The sequence below is a fragment of the Ochlerotatus camptorhynchus genome, unplaced genomic scaffold (assembly GCF_037179485.1).
Source record: "Ochlerotatus camptorhynchus isolate MF236.1 unplaced genomic scaffold, CSIRO-AGI_Acam_v1.1 ptg000186l, whole genome shotgun sequence".
In the NCBI taxonomy this organism is placed as follows: Eukaryota; Metazoa; Arthropoda; class Insecta; order Diptera; family Culicidae; genus Ochlerotatus; species Ochlerotatus camptorhynchus.
In genome coordinates this window covers 149,919-177,512 of record NW_027040676.1, presented here as the reverse complement: position 1 = coordinate 177,512, position 27,594 = coordinate 149,919, and the positions used below count along the sequence as shown (strand labels likewise).

Below are 27,594 nucleotides of genomic sequence, written 5' to 3'. Positions count from 1 at the left end.
ATCAACCATTGTGCTCGCTTGCTCTCGCACTTGCTATGACTATCAGTCAGATTGCCGATAGTGAGGTTATAAAAGAGCGCACCTGTAATTTGTTGTGTTAGTTCATCTGCGGATGTATTAACGCAAGAGAAAGTCAGTGAAGCGAATCGATCAAAGGAGATCGAGCCTTTTAAAATGTTCATCGAGATTTGGCTTATAGTTTTTACACGCCCGTTCAAAATTACCCAAAAATGTGTAGCATAGGATGAATTATTTTTGGGATAAACAAGGGGAATCCAAAAATACGTTAAAGCTTTACCAACAATAAGGTAATAACTTACTTAAAATTAATTAATGAGTCGAATTTTTTGCGTGTGCAACAGCTTGGACCTCCGGACGTTCGGAACAAATTGGTTGGTGGTAGAATCAATATCTGCCAGTTGATTTGTATCATGCAGCCAGAGATCCACCCCAAACTACGGGATGCTCACTATGCCCCTCCTCCCCCTATTCTTATAAAAAAAACAATCTTGTCAATACATCACCACAAAACGATGTTTTGCATTTTTTTACGACTTCGATTCGGATAGAAGTTTCTAGAATGCTGTACCAACAATCAATACGAAACTAACGATTTTAAATTGGCTCACCACTTTAGTAGCCTATTGGTCCCAAGCAAACGATTAACGTACCCTATTCTAGTTGAAATTCTATTACTACACTATGTTTGTTTTGATTCGCTATGAAAGTTTGACAGATAACATCAGGGGTGTGTGGATTCATGCAGAACATGCAGGGGTGAGTGAAATAGCTTGGGACTGCTTGGGACCGTTGTTCTGGTACTGAGTGAGCCAAAAATAATAATGATTTTCTTCGGGACCCAGTGGTCTTCGAGTTACCTCTATGGGAGTACCGTGCGTTGATTCATGGTGAGATTGAATTGAAATGTTTTCATTTTTAAGATATATTGAGGCACACTTGTCTCGGGTGACCTTCTTGCTCCTAGTTCCCCTACCTCGGTAATACTGTACCAGGAAGGCAACTTCAAAACGTTGTTCTGTAGCAGCGCCGGTGGTGTAGTGGTAAACGCGATTACCACTCACCCCAGCAGGCCTGGGTTCAATCCCAGTCGGCGCCGCCGGGATGTTCTTAGGCATAGCATCTCTGATCACGCCTTCCTTCGGAAGGTAAGTAAAGCCGTTGGTCTCCGGTTCATGAGTTGATGAGTCGATAGATAGGGTCCAGGTGTGGGAGCTGCCTGCCTGGCGTCGGTAGCATTAGTGCTCAGCACGGAAAACAAGATCGACGGCAAACAAATCAACGGAAAAAAAAACTTTGTTCTGAATCCTTTGAAGTGCTTTTTCCTGGTAGTGCAACTACTAGACCATATAGGCACAGCATAAAGCATGGCCGGTCTAAAACTTGTTTAAAGTGTGTAGAAGTTTATTCTTCAGGCAAAGTTTGGATTTCCTGTTTATAAGAGGAGGATGTTCTGCATTGTTTGTTCAATCTTAGTCTCAGATTTGGGCAATAAAGAGCAATGAAAATAAAAAGATTCTATCCACTTTTCATACAAAGTTAGTTTTCCCGCAGATCCAGATCATAACCAAATACGTTTAAAATTGACACAGTTGTTGGAGACCTTAATACAGATCGAAAGAGCAGTAGGCAGCACAGCATTGTGAATTTGACGCACCCTATACCCATGCGCCACTCATCCTTCCACCAGTGGAGATTCACGAACTTAATTAGAAAATAAGTATGTAGGAAGTTTGATATAATAATCTTTATTTCTTTAGATAATTCAAAACGCCATACGATTATTTACTTGTAGAACTCATGTTCGGTTTCATCCTTCTTGATATTATTTTTGTAGCCCTTCTCAAAGTCCTTGGCCAAGACGATGTACCTGTAAACACATAAATATAGTTTGATAGTTGTTTGTTTTTAAATTTAGCAAACAAAAACCTGTTTTCTCGAACTGCGTGCATGCCGGCTTCCTGACAAATAGCATTGACGTCAGCTCCAGAAATTTTGTCCGGTCGAGCAACGTAATCTTCTAAATCAACATCTTCCGAAAGATTCATCCTAGCAGTAATGGTAGAGAAAATCAACCGTTTTTGCCGGCGATCAGGCAAAGGAAATTCTATCTTCCTGTCCAGGCGTCCAGGTCTCAACAGAGCGGGATCCAGAGTATCGGCACGATTGGTGGCCATGATGACCTTGACGTTCGTCGTTTGATCGAATCCGTCCATTTGGTTCAATAACTCCAGCAAAATACGTTGCACCTCTCTGTCAGCACCTGTTTGAGCATCAAACCGTTTGGTGGCAATAGCATCAATTTCATCAATGAAAATAATAGCAGGAGAATTTTCCTTAGCCAAACGGAACACATCACGCACCATTCGGGGCCCCTCTCCCAGATATTTCTGAACAAATTCAGAACCAACAACCCTGAAAAGGTAATCGACAATTATTAATATAATTTTACTTCAAAAGTTGATATTATTTCGTTGAGGATATACATCTAGTTAGTTGGTTGAATGTATGAATTATTGAAGATTACAACTCGTAATTCCGCATTCATTTAGTACCGTGGACAACCAGTTCGATTTTATTTGCAAATTAATATACCGTGTAAAGCAAAGAAATCCAGACAATTTCGGACACTTTTAAAAGTTAATTATTAATGTCTACCAAGCTCAAAATAGCACATAATTTTATGGAGGTCCTATAAACAGTATCGTCTATGTTAATCACACATATTTATTATGCTACAAAGTGGTTTGCATTAATGAATCGTCCGACATCCGGTGGACTACTATAATTAATGTTGTTAAAGATAAATCGTTTAACTCAAACCTTTGTAAAGGTTAGAGGCGGGACTATCATCATCAATTAAGAGGTGTCTAAAGAAAGCAAACGTAAAGGCAAGAGATGAGCCAGTCGTGGTATAAAAAAGTCTCCAATAAAGAAACCTCAACTATCCTAACCTGGAAGCCTGTTTGTGCACGGAGGTTTAATTATTTTTACCTGATAAAAGCTGCCGTAGTATGGTGGGCAACAGCTTTCGCCAACATAGTCTTCCCACATCCAGGAGGACCGTACATCAGTACACCTCTCGGTGGGTCAATTCCAATTTGCTTGTACAACTCAAAGTGCGTAAGGGGTAGTTCAACAGCTTCACGAATTTCTTGCTTCTGCATATCCATACCTCCAATATCTGAATACTGAACTTCCGGTTTCTCATCAGCTTGCAGCATTGAAATCGAGCTGTCTGCTTCAGGCGGCAAAACGTCCACAAGAGCATTGCTATGCTTGTGCAAAGCTACGCTAGCCGAAGGTTTTAACAGTTCTCTGTCGATGGTAGACAGGATCCTTACGTAGTAATTCGATCCAGTTGTTGATCCAACGATTCCATTGTTTTGATCAACCGCCTCCAAGAATTGTCCTATCACCAAAGGCACTGACTGAATACGCTTAACCTCTTCCTGGGCATGTAGATACTCCTTCTTTAGGTTCCGTTGTTCGTCTTTGATGTACTCCTCTTGGACCTCCAAAAACTCCAACATTTTTTGCAATTTCTGTTAAGTATACAATAAAGAATGTTATATGTAGTGTTTGTACGTGGTAACAGTTTCATCACTGCTATGCATATAAAATAATGAAGATTTTTTAGTTTACATATGTGATAGCTATTTATGTAATAGATAAGCAATGAAAAGGTGTAACGTTTAAAATCCGCACACACAAAATTCATTCTCGAAATTCGAGTTTTTATCCGAATATCACCAGGGAGTAAAAAGAAACAATTAAAGTTAGTTTTGGCATCATTCATTTAATTTATTTCTCGCCTTTATATCCGAATGCACGAATCTTGGCCTTAACCTCAGCCATAAGGTTCTGTACAGAATCAACCGTTTTTTGCATATTAGCCCATGTTTTCTTCATTTTTTCTACATTCTTCACCACTTTAGGCCGTTTTAGAAGGTGCTCGTTTATAATGGCCCATTATTTTTGTATTGGGCACAGTTCCGGAGTGTTTGGGGGCACAAAATCAACATCATTCGCCTTATACCACTCTAGCACGTCCTTCGTATAGTGGCATGATGCCAAATCCGGCCAGAAGATTGTCAGACCGTCGTGAGCCTTCAGGAGAGAGAGAAGCCGCTTGCGGGCACGGCTTTTTGCGACCGTATTCTGTTTCTCGTTACGGTTTGGGGTCTTCTGAACTTTAAACGTAGTCCGTCGTATGTAGTCCAGCTTGATTGTTGGTATTCTGCACTAAAGTCTTGCTCACATGCAACTTTTTATCCACATCTCGAACTGAGGCGTTCGGTTTCCGTTTAAAGACCCCAATCAAGCGTTTGTGATCGTTCTCGCTGACCTGATGGCTTTTTTCCCGGATCTTTGCTTCCCATCAACAGTCAGACGTTTTTCGAACCGTTTTATGATACCAGACACCGTGTAATTCGCGATTCCCAAATTCGAAGTGCTATTCCCAAATTCGAAGTGCTATTCCCATGTAAATATTCAAAAAATCATAGTAATTTACCTTTTTATCCTTGATTTGTTTTCCGTCGATCATGTTTTCCGTACTGAGTACCAATGCCAGCTCCCACACCTGGACCCTACCTATCGACCTATCATCTCATGAACCGGGGACCAACGGCTTTATTTACATTCCGAAGGAAGACTTGATCAGAGATTTTATGTCTCAGAAAATCCCGGCGGTGCCGACTGGGATTGAATCCAGGCCTTTTGGGGTGAGAGACAATCACGCTTACCAATACACCACCGGCGCCGCTAGTAATTTACTTGTACTTGTTTGTATCAAGCTGGAGCTGCGTTACAGTTTAGTTTTCAAAACTTGACGTATGTGAGTTAATTTTGCTTCTATCTTTCGACAATACTACTAGCTCATGTTGGCAGTTTGAACACTGGTTCTTGTGTATTGTTTTAAGATAGTTATAGAAAAAAAGCTGTGACGTGTGCGCGTAGATACATCCGCGTAGTAATCCGATTGAATAAGTAAATCCGTTAAGTAAAAAAAGCTTATTATCATTTAAAGAGTGCCACCGGTTTACTCTATGTTGACAATTTGATTAATTTTGGTTTCCTCCCTGGATATTCTACTTATTTACTACTGAGTGTTGTATCAAATTAGTTAATTTAACGGAAGTACCAATCATTTTAAGATTTCGCGACCGTACCGAATAAATTCTATACTACACTTCTGCATCATGCAACCATACCACATAGATTTTACAGTCACGTAGGGTTTAGTTCATAAATTACCTTTGACTGCTGTTTACAAATGTAAGTACTAACAAAAAGAAATAAGTTAACTCAAATGCTTTAACCGCATATATCACAGATTTCGCGTATTGAGAGAATAATATAGTAATCGTGTACAATAAACTCAGGGGAAAACAATACCTACAAAAGATTAAAAGTTGTTAATTGTCACATACCTCTAATTTTACTTATTTTCTAAACTATTCCTCTCCTTGTTAATCTGCTTAATGCTGCTGGTTTGCTTGCGTTTTCTTATTGGAGTTCAATAAATGAATTCCATACTTCTTGGCAATTTTCTTGATGACATTGTCAATGTGAAAGTTGAACTTAAGCGTGTCATCAATAATCAAGCCAAGATATTTAATCTCCCGAACGCGATCAATAGTCTCATCATCAATTACAACAGAGACGTTCTCATTTACTCGATTCCGCGAAATTACCATAAATTTAGTTTTACTTGTATTCAATTTCAACTACTTATACTTCAACCATCTACTTAGAGAACGCAAATCTTCATTCAAGTGTAAAACGACATCTTCTAAATCCTTAGCTGCAATGCATAACACAGTATCATCTGCAAAAAGATTAATGTCGCAAAATCGTAAAACACGTCGCAAGTCATTAATATACATAATAAATAACAGGGGCCCTAATGCACTTCCCTGGGGCACTCCAAGGTTATTCCCCACGGGACTGGAAACAGAATCATTAAAAACAGTCCGTTGAGTTCTGTCAGACAAATAGCTTTCAAACCATTTATATGTAGTACTCGTAATTCCAAAACGCTTGATTGATCTCAACAATAAGGGCCTAGAAATTGTTTCAAAAGCGCGTTTAAGATCCAAAAACACAGCAATAATCGTATCTTTACACTCCAAGTTATTTTTTTTATATTTATTTTTATTAATACCAAATACAACGCGGTTTCACAAGCATGACCTTCCCAATATCCCGATTGTTCTGGTATCAACAAACTATTACTATTTAAATACTCCAACAGCTGGCCTTTAACAACAAGTTCTAAAATTTTCTCTAATGTGTGCAACATGTTGATGGGACGAAACTCTTCGGCTTTAATCGTTCCAACAACTTTTTGAATAGGGACCACTAAGAATTCCTTCCAAATTTGTGACACATGTCCAGTTTGTAATGATTCATTAATAAGGTCCAGCAAGATGTGGCGAATGACATGAAAGCAATCTTGAATAACTCTAGCATTAACATTATCTACTCCAGCCGATTTTCCTAATGAAAAACAAATAACTCTAAGTTCATCTAATGTAATTGGGTGAAAAACTTCAAATCTACAACTACTATTAACTGACTGTTTTATTTCGTCAGGTTGATCGACCAATTCAATGGAATGATTAATCAATGAAACACTGTCTACAAAATAATCATTAAACTTAGCTGCAATTACTTATTCTGACTGTTCTAATGTGCCATTAAAAGTTATGGACCGCGGTTTGCAACTACTAGGTTTTAATAAAGATTTCAAAATTTTCCATAACTCTTTACTGTTGTTTTGATGCTGATCAATCTTCCTTTGAACATATTCACGACGAGTTTTCTTTATCGATTTTTTTTTCTTTTGGTTTGTTTTTTCCGTCGATCTTGTTTTCCGTGCTGAGCACCAATGCTACCGACGTGCCAGGAAGGCAGCTCCCACACCTGGACCCTACCTATCGACCCATCAACTCATGAACCGGGAACCAACGGCTTTACTTCCCATCCGAAGGAAGGCGTGATTTCTTTATCGATTGTGAATATTGATTACACGCGATTGTGTACCTATTCCAATGATTGTCATTATTTGACCTCCAAAACTTTTTAGATAATTTGTCCCTTTTCCATTTAAGACGCAAAAGATCCAAATTGTACCAGCTGTTCGAGTTTTTCAAAGAAACAAACTTTTGCTCAACTAGTTGATTGGAACACGTTTTCAAAGCGTTATTAAGAACAGCTGTAGATTCATCTAAGTTACCGGCCGCGAATGGAAAATCCACGCTCCTCTCAACAAGATTCGAAACAGCTTGCTTTGAATATTTCCTCCAGCACTTCAATTTTACAAAATTATCGTTATCGTTAACATGGTCCAAGACATTAATCACTAAGGTCTCATGATCGGTTATTTTCAAATCAGTATCCGTAACTGAACAAATGGAATCAAAATTGCAATAAACGTGGTCAATTAAAGTTCTACTGTGCCTGGAAATACGCGTATATTCATTTACCGTTTGCTTTAAATTTAAAAAAACTCAGCTAAACGCTTCAAATGATTCGAATTATGGTTATCACGCCAATTGATATTAAAATCACCAGCCAATATATTTAATTTACTAGAATCAAGGAATGTCTCGAGCCAGTTCTCTAAAACTTCAACAAAACGCTGGTCACTAGAACTGGGAGAATAATACAAAACACCATAATTACCCATCTTCATGCCACGTACAAATGTAATGCCCAAGAACCAGTTGCCATCAATAACTTCGTTGGTACGAAGGTTGAATTGAACTGATTCTTTGACATAAATAGCAACACCGCCAGTGTGTCTAGAATGTGATAAACAAGCAGCAACAATATATCCCGGAATACTATACTGATCAAAAGCTTCGTTTTCTACAATATGGGTTTCAGATAATAAAACTAAAAGAGGACGTTTTTCCTCAACAATCTGACGTAATGCTACGTAGTTTGTTGACAACTCCGCAATATTCAAATACAAAAAATCGAATTGATTCATATTCCTGGAACTTGGCTGCTAATTATTGAAACGCAAGCTGCTTTTCTTCTGATTAAAAAGTCTTCTATAGAGCAAACATTCCAAGCTAAATGCGGCATGGTTGACGTCCAAGTTCATTTTACGTTCTTTATTTATTTTCAAACAATTAATACATTTCAATACAGTTGACGAACACAGAAAAAAAATTGATGAATATTACATCCAAACTGCTGCAACCCATGCCCACTATTTTCAATGTTGGCACCGAAGTGGGAACAACAGCACTATATTTTTCACCCAGATTGCTTTCAATACCAGTTTTTACATCATTTAGATTAGCTCCTGTTGCACACTCAACAATAATAGAACCATCATTCCTAAAATTACTGATTTTGTGTGTTTTTGGATCCAACTGAGTTTTCAAAAACTTACGAGTATCTTCGCAAACTTGTTTGCTCTCTTTTGGTTTGATCACAATGACCGAACGAGTCTTACGATTACTCTTTTTGTTACTGCTACTGTTGATGTAACTGTTACTGTTACTAATATTTTTACTTTTACTTGCACGACTAGATTTTTTTACAACATCCGCAAAACCCACATTTCTTGAAAAACATCATCATCATCGAATCGTTGGCACTATTTTGAAATTTACGTTTTTTGCGTCTGAGATTTCGGTCCGATTCAGAATGAACCGTCCTAGATGCACCATTCGTTGCAGCTAATTTTTTTCCGTACTAATTTCAAAACATGAACTAGTCATCGTATTCCTTTTCTCACTAATTAATTTTACAAAGCAACTTAAAGAATCTTTCAAATTTTGTTGCATTTTTTCCATGCCAATTCTCAACGCGTTGTCTATCTGAGAAGCAACGTTATTTCGTATACCAGTGATAGAGTCAGCAACAGAAGACAATTGCTTCATTGCTTCCCCCATCATTTTGGTATCCGAAACCGATACATTCTGCTCGTCACAACTCTGATCGGACAGACAATTACTACACTTTAATATAACATTTGCATTATCTGTGAAAAGCTTTGCCTGAGTCCGCCCTAATAAACAAATACCATAAACGAAAGATAACGCAAATGGTAGAACTATTCCACAAATGGTTTGGATGATACCCCGAACACGTCGTTAAGTAAAATAACCATAACATTTTTATTAGGACGCGTAAGTGTAGTGCACTTGCAATGAAATACAGATAACCGGCAAATCACTTACGAAAATCCCCAAATTACATATTGCACACTCAGCCATATATATCGCCTATACACATAAACTTTACATGCAACACTACAGGGACACAAGTAAACACGAACGAAAATAAAAATTTACAATGCCGTAGCTTACTAAAAGGGTACCAAATAGCTTGCCGGGCGAAGGAAAAAACAAAAATTGACTTTTTCCTAGATACAAGCTTTGTCCAGTATACATTGGCTGTCTCCAACCGGCAACCGGCATGATCCTTTCTGTCTGCTTCCTCTTGCCGGTGCAAGTTTAATACTTCTTTTCTTTTTCAAACTTTTTCGCTATTTTCGTCCTATTGAACTTCTGGTCGTGTGTCGTGTTCCCATTTGTCCTCAGGCAGTTAATATTAGTACATGATAGGAAGAAAGAAATAGAACAAGTTAAGTGTGAGCCACATACATTGGTTACTTACAGGCTTGCTTCCCCTCACTTGCTATAAAAAATGATTTTCGGAATTTTGGAATCATTAGATGTTATAATGATAGTTTGTACTTGTTAGATACAAGAATAAGTTGAAAGGCAAGTGTTTGACTCATAAAACCTGTCAAATTCGCTTTCAGATAGTCACAATCAGCGATTTAACGACTAGCGAGCGCTCACTCTGAGTGAACGTTCAAGAATCATAAAATCGCTGATAGTAACACTCTGAAAGCGAAATTGACAGGTTTCATGTGTCAAACACATACTTTGTTACCTCTTCTTTTAACTTACAAGTACAAAAGATCATAATAACATCTAACGATTGTAGAATTCAAAAAAACATTTTTTTATAGCAAGTGAGGGTTGCTTCCACTCACTTGCCATAAAAAAATGCTTTTTTTTTCGGAATTATGAAATCATTAGATGTTTGTATGATATGTTGTACTTGCAAGTTAAAAGCAGAGGTTTTAAAGTATGCGCTTGACACACGAAACCCGTCAATCCCGCGTTCTGAGTGTCACAATCATAGATTATACGATTTTTGAGCGCTCACTCAGAGTGAGCGCTCGCGAGTCGCAAAATCGCTGATTGCGACTATCCGAAAGCGAATCTGACAGGTCCAATGTGTCAAACAACCGCCTTTCAACCTGTTTTTGTATCCAGCAAGCACAAAACATCATTATAACATCTAACGATTTCAAAACTCAGAAAACCACCCTTTTATAGCAAATGAGGGGAAGCAAGCCTGATTACTAGAGTATTGAATAATCTAGGTCCTATTTAGGATTATATCTGAAAAATCCAAATTTGGCCAACGCCCACCATGGATCTAAGATTGGGCCCATTGCTAAAAATCGGCTGTTTATCAATTTTATAAAGATGAACGCGTCATTGAGACGGTACTAATGGATATTTTTGGTCGCTATTGAAAATTTAGTCGATTGCTGAATTTATGTATGGGCCTAAATTATGGGCATTTAGGCTGACATAGCAGCCATTTCCCCTACTTCGAGGAATATTCAAAGCTTGAGACAAAGCTGAAACAATTAGTCAAAGCAAAAAAACGCGGTTATTGGTGCAATTTCGTCGAGGGACTCTCACAAGAAACCTCAACGAACACCTTGTGGATAGTGGCTCGCAACATGCGTAACCGCTCATCTTCTAATAAGAATGAAGAATACTCCAACCGATGGATATTCGATTTCGCTAAAAAGGCCTGTCCGGACTCAGTTCCAGCACATCATATTTTTCGTGAAACGTCTCCAAACGGCGGCTCTCCGGATAGACCATTCGCCTTGACACCAGTCCCAAAGTGACGTTTCTTCACACACATTTTGACAGTTCCTTAAGGGGTTTTGCGTTGGAGTGAAAGAATAAGAAAAAGTCCGCCATGTTTCACACATAGACTGACAGTTACATATGAGATTTCTCCATAGGAGTAAAGAGTTACAGAGCTCTCGTCAACGCCAATTCACAATGCTGGAATTCTCTATGGCTCTTCTTTCATCGAACAACGATCGCGTAACACGAGAAAAGGGCCTAGCATTGTTGATAGATTCTCTTCATCGATTTTCTCTTTCGCGAATATCCGACTGCAATTGAATTTCCAATTGAGCACGGCGAATGAGAACGACCCAAATTTGAGTTTAGTTCACTCATAATCGCCAAAAGTGCAGGAACGCAGCGATGAGTTAAATTTGTCTCATGGTTTCCTGTGGAAAACCTAAAAAATCTGCCGGAAAATGAGGAAATTTACGAAAATTTTATTCAGTCTCGGAGTAGTACCAATAGACTGAGTGAATCCAATCTTTACTTTTCTCAAATTCGGGATTTTTTCCCTGGAAAAACCTGAAACCTGGGAAAACATGAGGCAAATTTACTCATCGCTGAGTTCCTGCACTTTTGGCGATTATGAGTGAACTAAACTCAAATTTGGGTCGTTCTCATTCGCCGTGAGTGTGTTGTTTCACGTGGAGGCTTACATCATCTTCTGTCGAACTGTGCGAGCTTAGCGAGAAATTCGTTTATGTTGCCTTTTTATTTAACTTTATTTTAGAGATTTTTAGCCTAAGGCTAGTTCATACCTTAAATTATGTTGCCGTGGTAAACCAAAGAGAAAGTCGATGAAGAGAATCGATCAACGAGGATAGGCCCCTTTAAAATGTTACGCGAGAACTCCTCACCGGGAAGCGATACGATTCAATTCAATCTTCTGAAAAATCTCCCAGATATCGCTAAAAGACGCTTGCTAGACTTATTCAATTCTTTGCTAGAAAACCACATTGTACCGCCTGAATGGAGACAGGTCAAAGTAAAAGCCATTAAAAAAAAAACCTGGAAAACCAGCGTCTGACTATAACTCATATCGTCCGATTGTTATGCTTTCGTGCATTGGGAAATTGTTTGAGAAAATGATCCTTCGGAGACTCGATCAGTGAGTCGAAGCAAATAACTTGCTATCAAATACACCGTTTGGTTTCCGCAAGAGCAAAGGAACAAACGATTGTCCAGCGCTGCTTTCCAAAGATATTCAACTGGCCTTTGCGCACAAAGAGCAATTGGTTGCAGTATTCTTGGACATTAAGGGAGCTTTTGATTCAGTTTCAATTGAAATTCTGGCACACAATCTGCACAGATGTGGACTTTCTGGATTTTTAAATAATTTCTTGTACAATGTGTTGTCAGAAAAGCAAAAGTAGTTTTCTCTTGGACACTTGAATTGAAACGAATTCAATATCGTTGTCTTCGTATTACTCTTTGCTGTATGCACTCATAACATGAGTCTCGACGTTTTGGCAGGAGTAATACCTCTCCAGAACCGTTTCTGGGAGCTCTCTCTCTCTCAGGATACTAATCAAATGCAGAGTGACAAACAATCTCGATTTATGAGAATCTACCTTCACTACATATTGTCGGATATGTGTCTTCCTTGGTATACTCTAGACCATGCTCACTTCACCATTAGCAGTTCCTAAATGGAATCCCATGAATCATTCCAGATCAACTTCGAACTATTATTATCCCACGTAATTTTACTGAAAAGTACCAACACGTCAATTGCGTGAAAAGATATTTCACAGACGGATTCACTGGCTTCGGTGTCTTCAATGAAAACTCTAGCGCCTTCCGCAAACTTCAGGAACCTTGTTCCATTTATGTTGCTGAGCTGGCAGCAATCAACTTCGCATTGGGGTGATTTCCAACATGCCCACAGACCATTACTTCATCTTCTCGGATAGTCTCAGTTCGATTGAGGCTATTCGGTCGATAAAACAATGTAGGCAGGGGTCGTCCATTAATTACACTAGTTTACAAAACAACATAAAAAGTGTGAACTTTAGTGGTTGACCAACGTTTCTTATGCAAAATCCTACGCTGAATTCAATGCCGTGGTCAGAAAAAATTAAAGTAGAGCCATTTTTGAGATATACAAAAATTTTGATTTTTTGAATTTTGGACAAAAGTACGATTACTAAAATGTCAATATCTTTGGAACTAGGGCACCAATTTTAAATCTTTTTTTATGAAAGTGAAGCTAAATAAATTTTCTATCGTTTACTGGAATATTATGTCATAATTAAAAATTTAATTTTGAAGTCATTTAAAAATTTACAGCATTTTTTTTTATTTTTCCTGCGAAATTTCCATAAAAATCTTGTTTTAATCAACATTTTTAATGGGATAAAAAGATTCAAAAAATCATTCCATAATTTATTCTTAAAGTCCATTAAAAACTGGAGAAAATGAGCCTTTAATGGATGAAATCAGTTGAAAATTGTCGAAGTTATGAATTTTTTTGTAAAATCATGGAAATTGAATGTTCCAAGATTGGCCGTTGTCCCGCTCCTAGGTTCATGCACCACTTCCAGTAAGCCTTTCTGCGGACGTGTACGCATACGGTGCATTTCACTAACACTACCAACTGTCACGCAAAATTAAATGGGATATTTTCAACAATATAATTTACGCTAGTGTTTGTGAGACCGCTCGGCGAGAACCTACCGCAACCAACTCAATTTGACAGCTTTCTTTCTTTAAAATTGCTTAACGATGTATACGACAAAACGTGAATTCAAGTGTAAAAATGATCCTCAAAAGTTTTGTTACGCGTGTGGCAACTATATATTTACAAAATCGGTCAATTTCACTGCTTCGTTGCAAACTGCATACAGGTTTTATTTTAAAATTGATCCTGGAGACTTTGACGAACCGTGGATTCCAAAAGTATTATGTAGTTCGTGCAAAACGTGCTTGGCTAGGTGGATGTCAGGCGCATAATAACTTCCACCACTACATATAAAACTTGGGCTATTCAAAAATTTCGTCAGTGTTGCAAAAAGAAGGGCCGGCATTCCAGTACTTGAAATCAGTATTTCCAAATTTATCGGACGCAAAGATAAAGGAAGGTGTAGGTATTTGTTGGCCCACAGATCAAAAAACTGCTCAATGATTCCGCATTCAATACAGTTTTGACACCAGATGAGGAAGAAGCGTGGAAATCGTTCCAGCGTGTTGTCACAACCTTTTTAGGAAATTTCAGAAGCCCAGATTATGAGGAAGCCGTCGATGAATTGCTCAAAAATTATGAGAAAATAGGTATAAATCAAAAATATTGTGTTTGTTACATATAATTAATTTCAAATCCTTTTATTTCACTGAACACAGGTGTGAATATGTCTTTGAAGATACATTTCCTACATTCTCACATGGATTTTTTCCCGGAAAATCTTGGTGACGAGAGTGATGAGCACGGCGAACGTTTTCACCAACAAATGAAGATGATGGAACGTCGTTACCAAGGGTTTTGGGATGAAGCAATGATGGGTGACTATTGTTGGTTTCTGATTCGAGAAACAAGTTCAAAACATCGAAGACAAAATCATTCGTTTTTCATTTTTAATAAAACCTAAATAAATTTCTTTTGTATCAACTCGGTTTTAAATCCTGATATGCCTTAATCAAATTGATATGTAGAGAAAAGAATCTCCCATGAAAACTTTACATGCGATTTGGATGCTTACAACGACACCTAGAAAAGGAACTCTAAAGCTGTTGTATTTCAGCAACATTTTTAAGTGTTTTACAAAAATGCTCATAACTTCGACAATTTCCAACCGATTTCATCCATTAAAGGCTCATTTTCTCCGGTTTTGAATGGACTTTAAGAATAAATTATGAAATGATTTTTTGAATCTTTTTATCCCATTAAAAATGTTGATTAAAACAAGATTTTTATGGAAAATTCGCAGGAAAAATAAAAAAAAATGCTGTAAATTTTTAGAAGACTTCACAATTAAATTTTTAATTAAGACATAATATTCTAGTGAACGATAGCAAATTTATTTAGCTTCACCTTCATAAAAAAAAAGATTTAAATTGGTGCACTAGTTCCAAAGATATTGACATTTTAGTAATCGTACTTTTGTCCGAAATTCAAAAAATCAAAATTTTTGTATATCTCAAAAATGGCTCTACTTAATTTTTTTCTGACCACGGCATTGAATTCAGCGTAGGATTTTGCATTGGAAATGATCATCACCTTACCGAGTTCAAAAATGCTGTAAACTAGTGTTATGTCACACATTTAGGGGGCAGGGGGGGTTTTGAAAACTGTGACGAGCCATACAAAAAAAATTAAGGTCCATACAAAAAATGTGACAAAGGGGGGAGGGGGGAGGGGTTGAAAATGGGCCAAATTTGCGTGACATAAACATAATTAATGGACCATCCCTTATTTCCTTTCAAAGGTAAGGGAGCAGATGAGTGTGCTGGTCGAAAGATCATATATGATTACCTGTATATTAGACCTGTTCATTTTAAACGAAATGTTCGGAATGTAACGGGTCAACCGTGATTACTGTTCGTCATGTTAATTTGAACTTCTGTGCAAATTTTCAGCAAAATCGGTGATGATTTAGAGGTGCTTCAAGTTAATTTTATGTTTTTAAGGTAATTTACGGCTTACAATATTTGTATCTCGAGACTGAAACAACGAAAGCTGCTGTAATAACTTTCATAGCAAAGTTTAATGTGTTATGTATCAACTTTGTAACCAAAGGTTGACTATTCGAAGTGATTTTATTGAATTTTGACTTAGTTTCATGCTCGAAGATATCTTAAAATGTGAAGAATTTTAAAGTATTTGTTCTACGAATTTTCCACCTATATGATATAAAAATGTGTAGTGTACGGCATCATGTTCCTCATATTGTTCTAGAAGTTTCGTTCCAACATAGTTTTCGTGTATATTTCATAGATTGAGAGATAAAAATCAGAAAAGAGGCCGTTTTAGCTAAAATTCACAAGACAACAGAACCAATAAAAGTCAATTAGATTGACAGAACATAGTTGCATTGCTTTTCAATGACGACCGATGACTGTTTCATTGATATATGATTTTTTCATTAATATGAATCCTCAGTAGACGTGTTTTTTTTATCAAAGGCAAGTGTCACTCGAGCCATTCAAATGTTCGTTATTTTATAAATTGCTGTTATGGTTCGAGTGACACTTGCCTTTGATAAAAAACACGTCTACTGAGGATTCATATTTATGAAAAAATCATATATCAATGAAACAGTCATCGGTCGTCATTGAAAAGCAATGCAACTATGTTCTGTCAATCTAATTTTATTGGTTCTGTTGTCTTGTGAATTTTAGCTAAAACGGCCTCTTTTCTGATTTTTATCTCTCAATCTATGAAATATACACGAAAACTATGTTGGAACGAAACTTCTAGAACAATATGAGGAACATGATGCCGTACACTACACATTTTTATATCATATGGGTGGAAAATTCGTAGAACAAATACTTTAAAATTCTTCACATTTTAAGATATCTTCGAGCATGAAACTAAGTCAAAATTCAATAAAATCACTTCGAATAGTCAACCTTTGGCCACAAAGTTGGTAGATAACACATTAAGCTTTGCTATGAAAGCTGTTACAGCAGCTTTCGTTGTTTCAGTCTCGAGATACAAATATTATAAGCCGTAAATTACCTTGAAAACATAAAATTAACTAGAAGCACCTCTAAATTAACACCGATTTTGCTGAAAATTTGCACAAAAGTTCAAATTAACATGACGAACAGTAATCACGGTTGACCCGTTACATTCCGAACATTTTGTTTAAAATGAACAGGTCTTGTATATGTATATAGATAAATTGCTGAGTAATCCTTTTTAACATTACCAATTTGCCGTTACACATTTTTTTCCTTGATTTGTTTTCCGTCGATCTTGTTTTCCGTGCTGAGCACCTATGCTACCGCCTCCAGGGAGGCGCACACAGAACATCCCGGCGACGCCGATTGGGATTGAACCCAGGTCTTTTGGTGAGAGGTAATCACGCTTACCACTACACCACCGGCGCCGCATAAATTACCATGAGATATTTTTTTTTATGCGTATAACGGCAGCTTATTGAAGTCGGATATATTATTCAAGTATGTAGGAACGTAATAAGCTTGATACAAAAAAAAACTACAAGAGACAGCCATTGTAGGGTTGTACACAATGGTGACGTAGGACTTCGTTCATCATTTAATAAGTCAAAGGGTCTATTATGCAATCCAATTCAACCAGTCGGAAACTGTTAAACCTTATCGAAGAATTGTTCGACCTGAGTTGATGAATTTCTCGTGATGGATTAAAAAATCGGTGCATGGAACGTTGAACCACAGACAAACAGACATAACACTCGTAAGTTATTCATCGAACAAGCATTTAACGGACAATTTAAAAGTATCGTAGTTGGTAGTACCGCCACCTGTGGCGCGCATAGTCAATTCCCTTGCGTTTGACGTTTACACACTGCCGCCATCTGTTCAGTGTAGTGCCCACCACAGTGTACTCAACAGATGGCGGTAATGTTTTAGCGACAATGTTTTACAGTGAGAAATATTCAATGTGTTATGCCTGTTTGTCTGTGGTTGAACTACCGATTACAAATTTATAACATTATTCCACACGTTATTATCCCGAATGGGCATTACCCCGAATCCCTTGCGAAAAACTATTGATTATATATTTTCCTTATAGGGGAAATGACGGCTTCGGCATGACAGACTATTTTCGGCAACACAAATTGAAACACTATTTTCACTGGATTTTCTTACGAAAACACTTCGCTGAATGCATGCAAACGATTCTTTATGCTTTACTTGGAGGCGAACCAGCCTAAGGCTGAAAGCCTCCTTAATAAAGCTAAATAATAATAATAATTCTTTATGCTTTCAGCTTCAATTTGGCTATATTTTTACCACTGAGAAAATGCAATCTAGCAAGGTTTTCTTGAAATGCAACACACGCACTACAAATTGTAGCTGATTTCGAGTTGCCGATAATAGAACAGCAGATTTACATGCAGTTCAAATGGAACGGTTGCCGAAGAAAAACTGGTTGCCGACAATACTCGCTCTCACTAGAGAAGATTGGAGCTTTGTAAAAGCGTTTCAAAACAGTTGTTGACAATTCTTTCGACTGGAATTTTTAGAGCAGCTGGCAGCAAAAGATTGTAAACAAACCAATACTGCATATGTGTGCGTTCCTTAGAGAAAAAGGCTATAGAAAGAAGGTCGCTGCTTAGGTTGCCGAGAATACGTAAATTCCCCTATATATTATTCCCTTCTTTATTGCATATCAAAAGAATTAATTATTTCCTTTTGTTATATCTTCAATGAAGGGAATATTCCTTTCTCTATCATATATTTAACGAATTAATTATGTTCTCTTTTATATATTAAAAGAAGGGAATATGCCCTTCTTTATCGTTTATCCAAAGAATTAATTATTTCCTTTTGTTATAATTTCAAAGAAGGGAAATCCCCTTGATCCATTAAGAAGTTTTTTCTCTGCTTTTTATATACGCAAAAGAAGATTCCAGGAGTTACTATAATAAACAAAAATAGTCAATCATGGCATACTTTTCTGGGGAATGATACATTCTGGTGAATGCTTTTCTGGGGAATGGTGCATTCTGGGGAATGGTTTTCGGGGGAATGGTTTTCTGGAAAATGTTATAGAATCGGTCTTATATAATAAATCTTATTTGTTAACTGCAGCAGTAGCTTGTGTTTTGCGTAGGAATAGGAATTTGAGCGTGATTCTCTCTGTTTATACTTTATAGTATGACGCGCTTGACATAGATGCCCCACAGCGACTCACGAAGAACTACTGATTCCGATCAATAGCGGTGCGGCTACTTCCTCCTTCTATGGCTGCTCATGTGGGCGCAGCTCGTTGTTTGCAGGCAGCCTTTCGTTGTGTACTGGAGAACAATATTCAACGCCACGCTCGAAAGCACTGCTGCTGAAGCCGATGGCCGGACACCACCACACACGGTGATTGGAACTGAATGCGATCAGCGGTTGAGGGCAGCCTTGATAGCTAGCTGCTTGCGGGGAGCCTTTCGTTGTGTACTGGAGAACACCATCACTCACCACGCGGTGATTGAATTAACACCGTGTGGTGAGACCGAATAGAATTCACCTTTGAAATCTGTGTTAGGGGAATCGCTTTTCGCAGGCAATCGGTGATAATTTTAGTTATCATAGCAACAGTTGCACATTCGTGCAATTTTCAATAGTGACATTTTTAAAAATGATAATGTCTTAAATTTGATAAAATTATTGAAATTGGTCCAGGGGCAGCTGAGTTATTAACGTTCAAATTCTTTCATAATTTTGTTATATGTTCCATTTTCGGTTTTTACAAAGTGTACCCCCATATAGAAATCACAGACGTAGTCCTACGTCAAAAAAAAACGTATTTCTTCTGAAATAAAAGTTATGTCTCCTAGAAAAACTCACCTTATATTTCGTGTACAAATCCTCCATGTCCAATTCATCCAGTGGTGTATCCTTCATTGGACGGATATCGGATTCGTCCTGCAAATATTAGAAATAGGAGCATGAATTCAATTGCAAATTTTCAATGTAGGGGAAAGGCACTATTATTTATTAACCATCAGTTGAGTTCTTTTCAGGTGTGAGGTCGTAGATTACGCTCAGAGTAGTAATATGTAATATGCAGCAAAAACAGTACGTATTCGTATTGTGAAAAAAATGCAAGAAATGTTTGATTTCGGTGGATTCTAACAGTATACAATGAGGAATCCTTATTCCCGGATAGTTTTTTCGTCCGTATTTATTTTTCCGGATACTTGGACACCATTAGTTTGCTGAAAAGGATAGCATATCCGGTCAGCATTCTACCTGCCGAAGCTCAAGTATCTAGGTATCCGGATAAAGAATACTGACTATAAACAATCCGGGAATAAGGATTCCCGACTGTAATATTATGATTTAACTTACAGCAGGATTTCATTACAATTAAATGAATCAAGACTACTAAAACTAAAACGCACAAACCAACTGCACCATTTGGAAGACGGTGTGTTTATCGTGGACGCGATTTGATCTGCGAGAAATCAGTTTGAGATGTTGTTTGAAAAAACAACTAGATCCTTACGGAGGAAAATAAGAGATGCCTACCAATCATTTTTTCTTTGTTGAGTCCTTTGAACGTGTGAAATGCTTATTCTAATATTCTCTGAATTCTATACTATAACCGCAAGGTTTTAGACAAATGTTTGGTAGACAAAATAGCTTTATAAAGAAATATTAATTCCAATGAATTGCTAGTTTAATAGAAGATTAATGAATTGCCTGTACCAGTTACATACCTTTTCAGAAACAAATAACTCAATATCAGCCATTATTTCCAAATTTATGATGATTTTAACAACGAAGTGCGGAAAAGCGAACGATGATGACAATAATGACTTGCAGTGCTCACCAGCAGACAGCTACAAGCTGAACATTGCATTAGGTCCTAAGTAACATTGATCGATTGTCTTCGTCGACTTTCTCTTTCGTTAATAACTTGAGCACAGAATCGTTTCTTGATATGTTTTTCATAATAGATGCTACATAAAAGCTTCTTTTATCGATCTGTGTGCTGAAAATAGCTGGGAATGTCTTTACATAGCCATGGGAATGCAAAGAGAAAGTCGACGAAGAGAATCTATCAATGTTACTTAGGACCTAATGCAATGTTCAGCTTGAGTTGTTCTATTTTCTTTCTCTTCTTGAAAATATGGTAAATCTGCAGTACTCATTTTTGGGTATTTTCAATTTCACGCAACCGGTATGGGTACCGAAAAATACCCAATAATGACTACAAAGTACACGCTTACTTCAGCTTACTCACAGGGTGAGCCGATCGTACTCAATTTTGTCAGATGCATTACATTCAAACAATTTATCACATATCTAATGGATGAAAACCATGTGAATTTCACATAGCTTTTATGTGATCACATAGCTAAAAATCTCATCACAAAATCACATGAATATTATAAGGCCGATGAAATTCATATGAAAAATCAAATAAAATTAACGTGATCGCATAAATGTTATGTGAAATTCAGATGAATTCCATTAATTTTGTTTATGGATGAAAATCATTTGCGATTTTAATGGAAGCTACATGAAAAATATTTTCGGTGTAGGTTGTCAAAATCTGAGTAAACGAGAAATGTCAAACTGAGTAAAGCTATTCAGTCAACGAAATCCGGGACTTGCATGCGGAGACGGTTTTCAGTCATCATCAGTTCCAGTTAAGGCTGCGATCCATTTGCCGAGTTAAATTTAACTCGTGATTAAAAGTGACATTCGAAAGTTATTTTCTATGTTCGAAAATCCCTCACGCAGAAAAAACGCTCTGTAGTGAATTAATAAAATATTTTGTTATTTTTCAATACAATGTCTCGGTTTGTTTCAGTTCATGAAGAAGTTATAAATTAATATAGCACTCCATTCACATCAAATCTATAAATTTTATTGAATGCATCATTAATGCGATTGATTTAAATAAACGAAATTTGGTTTGTAACAATTATATATTTTATTCAATCCAAATGGTTACTTTGATTGTTTTAACTGAATATTTTTTTAAGTGCACGTTTCAAACAGTCAGTCTGTATCGGCATAGTTTGGCAAACGATAAGAAGTTCCTCCTGTCTATGCCTCCGTTATTTACTCTTAAAATGTAAGTTATAATTTTATAAATTGTGTTGAATCGTTCAAATTAATTAATGTAATTAAAATTTCAGCGGTGACGGAACAAATTGCAGTAGACACGCAATTATAAGCTAAACCGGATCAAATACCAGACGACTTGTTGGAGTAATTACCGCAAAACAAAACAATCGAGTATACTTAAGAGGTTATTAACTATTGACGGAGGGCGGAAGTACATATAAATAGTTGATCTGTTGTTTTACTTCGGTTTACTGTTTTCATGGATTGCATTTGTTCGTTAACGTTTTTATATTCGTAATAATGATTGAATTTGGTTCCGAGTCAAAACAATGCTTTTTATGCGAGACAGTGTATTGTTAGCAATTTGCTATAAACCTGAATTGAATTAGAATAAATAATGAAAATAATATTTATTAATTTAAATAAATTTGATTTTGATATAATGAACAAATATGATTCGATACAACTAAAATTGTTCGTTGCTTTAAAAAAATGCTTCAGGTTGATTCAAGCAAACATTTTTTTGAATCAATAAAAGTTGACGTTTAATTCAATAAAGCTGCTGGCATTACTTCAATTCTATATTTTTATTGAATTACTCTATGGATTTTATTGATCTATATTCTATTCAAAATTTTGTTTGAAATGAATCGTGCTTTATTTGGATGAACTATGTTTTTTTCTGCGTGCTGTGCTGTCGATCGGTCGATCTTTAGAGTCCTCGCGTACATCGTACGGGTTAGGCAAAAATGTGCGTCTATCTCTAAAAACTGTCGCATTAATGGCCCTTCGCTCATTTTCAACTTCTAATCAATTTTCATACTGCCGTACTCTAACGGAACTATCCACCTACCCTCTTCTAAAGATCATTCTCTAGCTAATAAATCATCACACTAAAAGCACAAACGAAGTGACAGACGACTAACTGGCGAAGGAATCCATTAAAATAATGTGGTTAACTGTAATAGAATTTTCTTGGAAGTTTGTGCCATCATCATCCAGATGGGTTAGTTTTTTTGTTTTGATTTGAACAAAGTTGATTTTGTGTATAATGATTCTTTGACAGTGTGCAAAGATAGTGTGTCATTTTGTCATCTTTTTATGCATTTCAGTTTTGAGTAGAGTGAAAGAGATAGAAACAAAACATTCTAATACATTTGGTGAAAATGCTAGTTCAATCCAGTAGTAGTGTTGCCATGTGGTACAATCCAGTAGTAGTGGTGTTGCCATGTGGTACACTGAAAATTGAAATAGCAGGTTAGTCACCAAAGTTTTCGAGCCGCTCCGTCTGTCACTTCGTTTGTGCTAAAAGCTTCATGTTAGCATTTCCAACCAAGAATATAAGGCATTTTCCTGGGTATTTCTTTAAAAAATAAGAGTAATTGATTTAAAAATTATTCACATTTTAGATAAAAAATATGTAATTGCGATTTAAATGCTTATCATTTGAATTAAAATTTGTTATACGTCAATTTAAAAACTATAGGTTTTCAGTTCGACAGTTCTACAATTCGATTTGAAAGTTTCAACTTTTAAAAGAAGAAAGAGAGCTACTTTTGAATTGACAGTTAGGGGACTTTAGTTTTGAACGCTTATTACTTTCTACCAAAAAGAACCAACGCTAACTTTGAATTTTACCAATGGTTTTTTTTTAAATGTATTCACGATTATTTTTTGTGTGTACCATGCTATAATAACCGGTGGCAACTAACGATTTTAAATTGGCTCACTACTTGACTAGCCTATTAGTCCCAAGCAAATCGATTAAAGTACCCCATTCTATTCGAAATTCTAGTACTACACTATGTTTGTTTTGGTTCGCTATGAATGTTTGACAGATAAAATGAGGGATTAGTGGGTTTTCCTATGTTTCGAGGGGTGAATCGATTAGCTTGGGACCGAAGATAGTACCAGAGCTGAGCCAAAAAGTTGAGCCCGTTTCTTCGGGACCTTCTGGTCTTAGAGTTACCTCTATGATTATAGTACGTTCAGACTACAGAGTTATAACATAGAGGTAACTCTAAGACTAGTAGGTCCCGAAGAAACGTGCTCAACTTTTTGGCTCAGCTCTGGTACTATCTTTGGTCCCAAGCTAGTCGATTCACCTCTCGAAACATAGGAAAATCCAATAACCCCTCATTTTACCTGTCAAAATTTCATAGATAATCAAAACAAACATTTTGTAGTACTAGAATTTTGACTAGAATGGGGTACGTTAATCGATTTGCTTGGGACCAATAGGCTAGTCAAGTACACGAAACGAAAATCAATTATTTTATTCATGTGTTTCACTTATACATTTTTGCCAAAGCATCAGCCTTATACCACAAACGAAGTGACAGACGGAGCGGCTCAAAATTTGATTTGACGCACTTACGTTTGAAATTTTCGAGTGTACCTCACGGCAACACTATCTACTCATATGTACTAGCTTAAAGTATATAGTTGATGCTATTGGCCTTGACGGCGAATCTATAGCTCTTTACTCCTATGGTAAAATCCGTAAGCAAACGTCAGACTGTGCGTGAAATTTACTTTCAAAAACGAAGAGGTTCGCAAGTGGTGCTGGTGCTGAAGAGTATGAACTGCTGTTGGATGATCAGATTGATTTCGTCCAGGCACTCCGACTGGATGGAACTAAAGAAAAGGACCGGAAAGCACCGGTATCTGAGGCGGAAAGGAAGAAGATGGACATTGAGGAAACGAAGAAATCACTTCCAGTTTTTCCATTCAAGGAGGATCTCATAGCCGCTATAAAAGAACACCAGATTCTTATTATCGAAGGAGAAACGGGTTCGGGAAAAACGACACAGATTCCACAGTATCTCTATGAAGCTGGGTTTACAAACGACGGCAAGAAGATTGGATGTACTCAGCCTCGTCGCGTGGCAGCGATGTCCGTGGCGGCACGTGTTGCACAGGAAATGGGCGTCAAGTTGGGCAACGAAGTTGGTTATAGTATTCGTTTCGAGGATTGCACATCCGAGCGGACTGTCATTAAATACATGACAGATGGTACGTTGCACAGGGAGTTTCTTTCGGAACCGGACCTAGCTTCGTATAGTGTGATGATTATCGATGAAGCTCACGAGCGTACGTTGCACACGGACATTCTGTTTGGATTGGTGAAGGACATTGCGCGGTTTCGGTTGGATTTGAAACTACTGATTTCCAGTGCCACGTTGGATGCGGAAAAGTTTTCGGATTTCTTCGATGATGCGAACATATTCCGTATTCCTGGTCGTCGTTTTCCGGTACGTAGTTAGATTTGACTTGCTTTGTGTTTTGCTGTAAAATCTAACTTTTTCTCTTCTAGGTTGATGTCTTCTACACCAAAGCACCGGAAGCAGATTATATCGATGCATGTGTGGTGTCGGTTCTACAGATTCATGCCACTCAGCCTCTTGGAGACATTCTTGTATTTTTAACTGGTAAGTGGGTCTATTTCTATGCGATGTTAAAAAATTACATTTTTTTTTCGTTCCAGGACAAGAGGAAATCGAAGCCTGCCAGGAGATGCTCCAGGATCGCGTCAAGCGGTTGGGTTCCAAACTCAAGGAACTACTCATCCTTCCCATTTATGCCAATCTGCCGTCGGACATGCAGGCGAAAATTTTCGATCCAACTCCACCGAACGCCCGGAAAGTCGTACTGGCCACCAACATCGCCGAGACATCACTAACCATCGATAACATAATGTACGTGATCGATCCGGGCTTTGCAAAGCAAAATAATTTTAACTCCAGAACCGGGATGGAGACCCTGATGGTCGTGCCCATTTCGAAAGCGTCTGCCAATCAACGTGCAGGTCGAGCAGGGCGCGTTGCCCCTGGCAAGTGCTTTCGTCTGTACACAGCCTGGGCATACAAACACGAGCTGGAAGACAACACCGTCCCGGAAATTCAGCGCATAAACCTGGGCAATGCCGTGCTAATGCTCAAAGCTCTTGGAATCAACGATTTGCTTCATTTCGATTTCCTCGATCCTCCACCACATGAAACGTTGGTTTTGGCATTGGAGCAAATTTACGCCCTAGGGGCATTGAATCACCACGGTGAACTGACCAAACTTGGACGACGGATGGCGGAATTTCCGGTCGATCCCATGATGGCAAAAATGCTGCTTGCTAGTGAAAAGTACAAATGTTCCGAGGAGGTGGTGGCCATCGCTGCAATGCTATCGGTGAATGGAGCCATCTTCTACCGACCGAAAGATAAAATCATCCACGCAGATACGGCCCGGAAGAACTTCAACCACATGCACGGGGACCACTTGAGTTTGCTGCAGGTCTACAACCAATGGGCCGAATCGGACTACAGCACTCAGTGGTGTTACGAAAATTTCATTCAGTTCCGTTCGATGAAACGAGCTCGCGATGTCCGGGAGCAGCTGGTTGGGTTAATGCAGCGAGTCGAAATCGAAATGGTTTCCAGTCTGCCGGAAACGACCAACATCCGGAAGGCTATTACAGCCGGGTACTTTTATCACGTCGCTCGGCTCTCCAAGGGGGGGTCACTACAAAACGGCCAAGCACAATCAGACGGTGATGATCTATCCGAATTCGGCACTGTTCGAAGAACTGCCTCGTTGGGTGCTGTACCACGAGCTGGTGTTTACGACGAAGGAGTACATGCGGTCGGTGATTGAAATCGAAAGCAAGTGGCTGCTGGAGGCGGCACCGCATTACTACAAACCGAAGGAGCTCGAGGATTCCACCAATAAAAAGATGCCGAAAACGATCGGTCGGGCCACGCTGACCGAGGCGTAGGTTGTGATGAGACGGTTTGGGGTAATTCAAGAGCATTTTTCGCACTATGTATTCAACGGGAATTGTTGTTATTTGCGATGACATTATCCTACCTAGGGTGTCGGGTGTAAATTAGTGATCTTTAGGGACAAATAGGTGAAATATAAGGTTGCTGCAACCATGCTATATTGTATGTCAGTAGAGAGCTTCATAAGGCTAACCCGTCTAATCCCAGTCGCGCTCCTTTCCGTTTCTTCAGGTCCGGTTAGGTGGATTAGGTATTCTCTGGCACGCCGAAGCCAACTGCAGGGCTGTTACAAGTGTCGCAAATTTTGTGCGGTTTTATAGCTTTTGAAGTGCGGATTTTGCGGAAAGCGTATCGACATTGAACACATTTTTTTAAATGATATTTTAGCTTGCCCAACCAACTATTAATAACTTTACTGCTTTACTTATTTATTAAATAATAGAAGGTCTTTCTAAACGTAGATTTTCCTGGAGTCTTCAAATAATTAGAATCGAAACTTAGTTGAATTAACCCTAAGTGGAACTAATCCGCGCCAAAGCAAATCTGAGATGGCAGTCCACGAATACCTCAGATTTGCGAATTTAGCGTAGTCGTAACAACGCCGTCCTTGACGGGAACTAACAAAGTTTATACTATTTCAAACAATCGCTGATAGGAAGTTTTTTCGCCAAGTGAATGATGAAATACTCACAATGATTTCACTGTCTAAGATTTATTGCTGTCTCTAATAGCATATGTAGCAAAGCTATACATTATTTTTCTCTCGTCTCAATACCTACTTACTACCAAAAGTGGATGTGTTAATAACACAATCAATGATTAACAATTAAAAAAAAAACCCTCACTGAATTCAACCATACACAGCAGAACATACAAAATCAAATCTCTCTTTAAAATATGCCCCGACCCGTCCGCTCTAATGCTGCGACCACTGGATCGACTTGATGTCGATACCTTCCTGGACCATCTCCCACAGCGGGGACATCTCTCGGAGTCGAGTCACGTGCTTGATGCACTTTTCAGCTATGTAGTCGATTTCCTCGATGGTGGTAAACCGTCCGATGCCAAAGCGAATCGAGCTGTGAGCCAGATCTTCGTCG

At 38.0% G+C, this 27,594-nt stretch overlaps 1 protein-coding gene and 1 pseudogene across 1 annotated transcript; one reads left to right on the top strand and one right to left on the bottom strand.

Annotated features, from left to right (window-relative positions):
- Positions 1–1,741: 1,741 nt before the first annotated feature.
- Rpt3 (26S proteasome regulatory subunit Rpt3) lies at positions 1,742–20,468 on the bottom strand. Its single transcript, XM_065223221.1, has 5 exons — positions 20,360–20,468; positions 19,485–19,562; positions 3,013–3,563; positions 1,948–2,433; positions 1,742–1,888 (listed from the first exon to the last, which is right to left on the bottom strand). The coding sequence occupies exons 1-5, from the start codon at positions 20,390–20,392 to the stop codon at positions 1,804–1,806; spliced, it is 1,233 nt and encodes a 410-aa protein (XP_065079293.1). The 5' UTR covers positions 20,393–20,468; the 3' UTR covers positions 1,742–1,803.
- A 3,779-nt stretch (positions 20,469–24,247) lies between these two features.
- Positions 24,248–26,675, top strand: LOC135702205 (probable pre-mRNA-splicing factor ATP-dependent RNA helicase mog-4; annotated as a pseudogene).
- Positions 26,676–27,594: the final 919 nt, after the last annotated feature.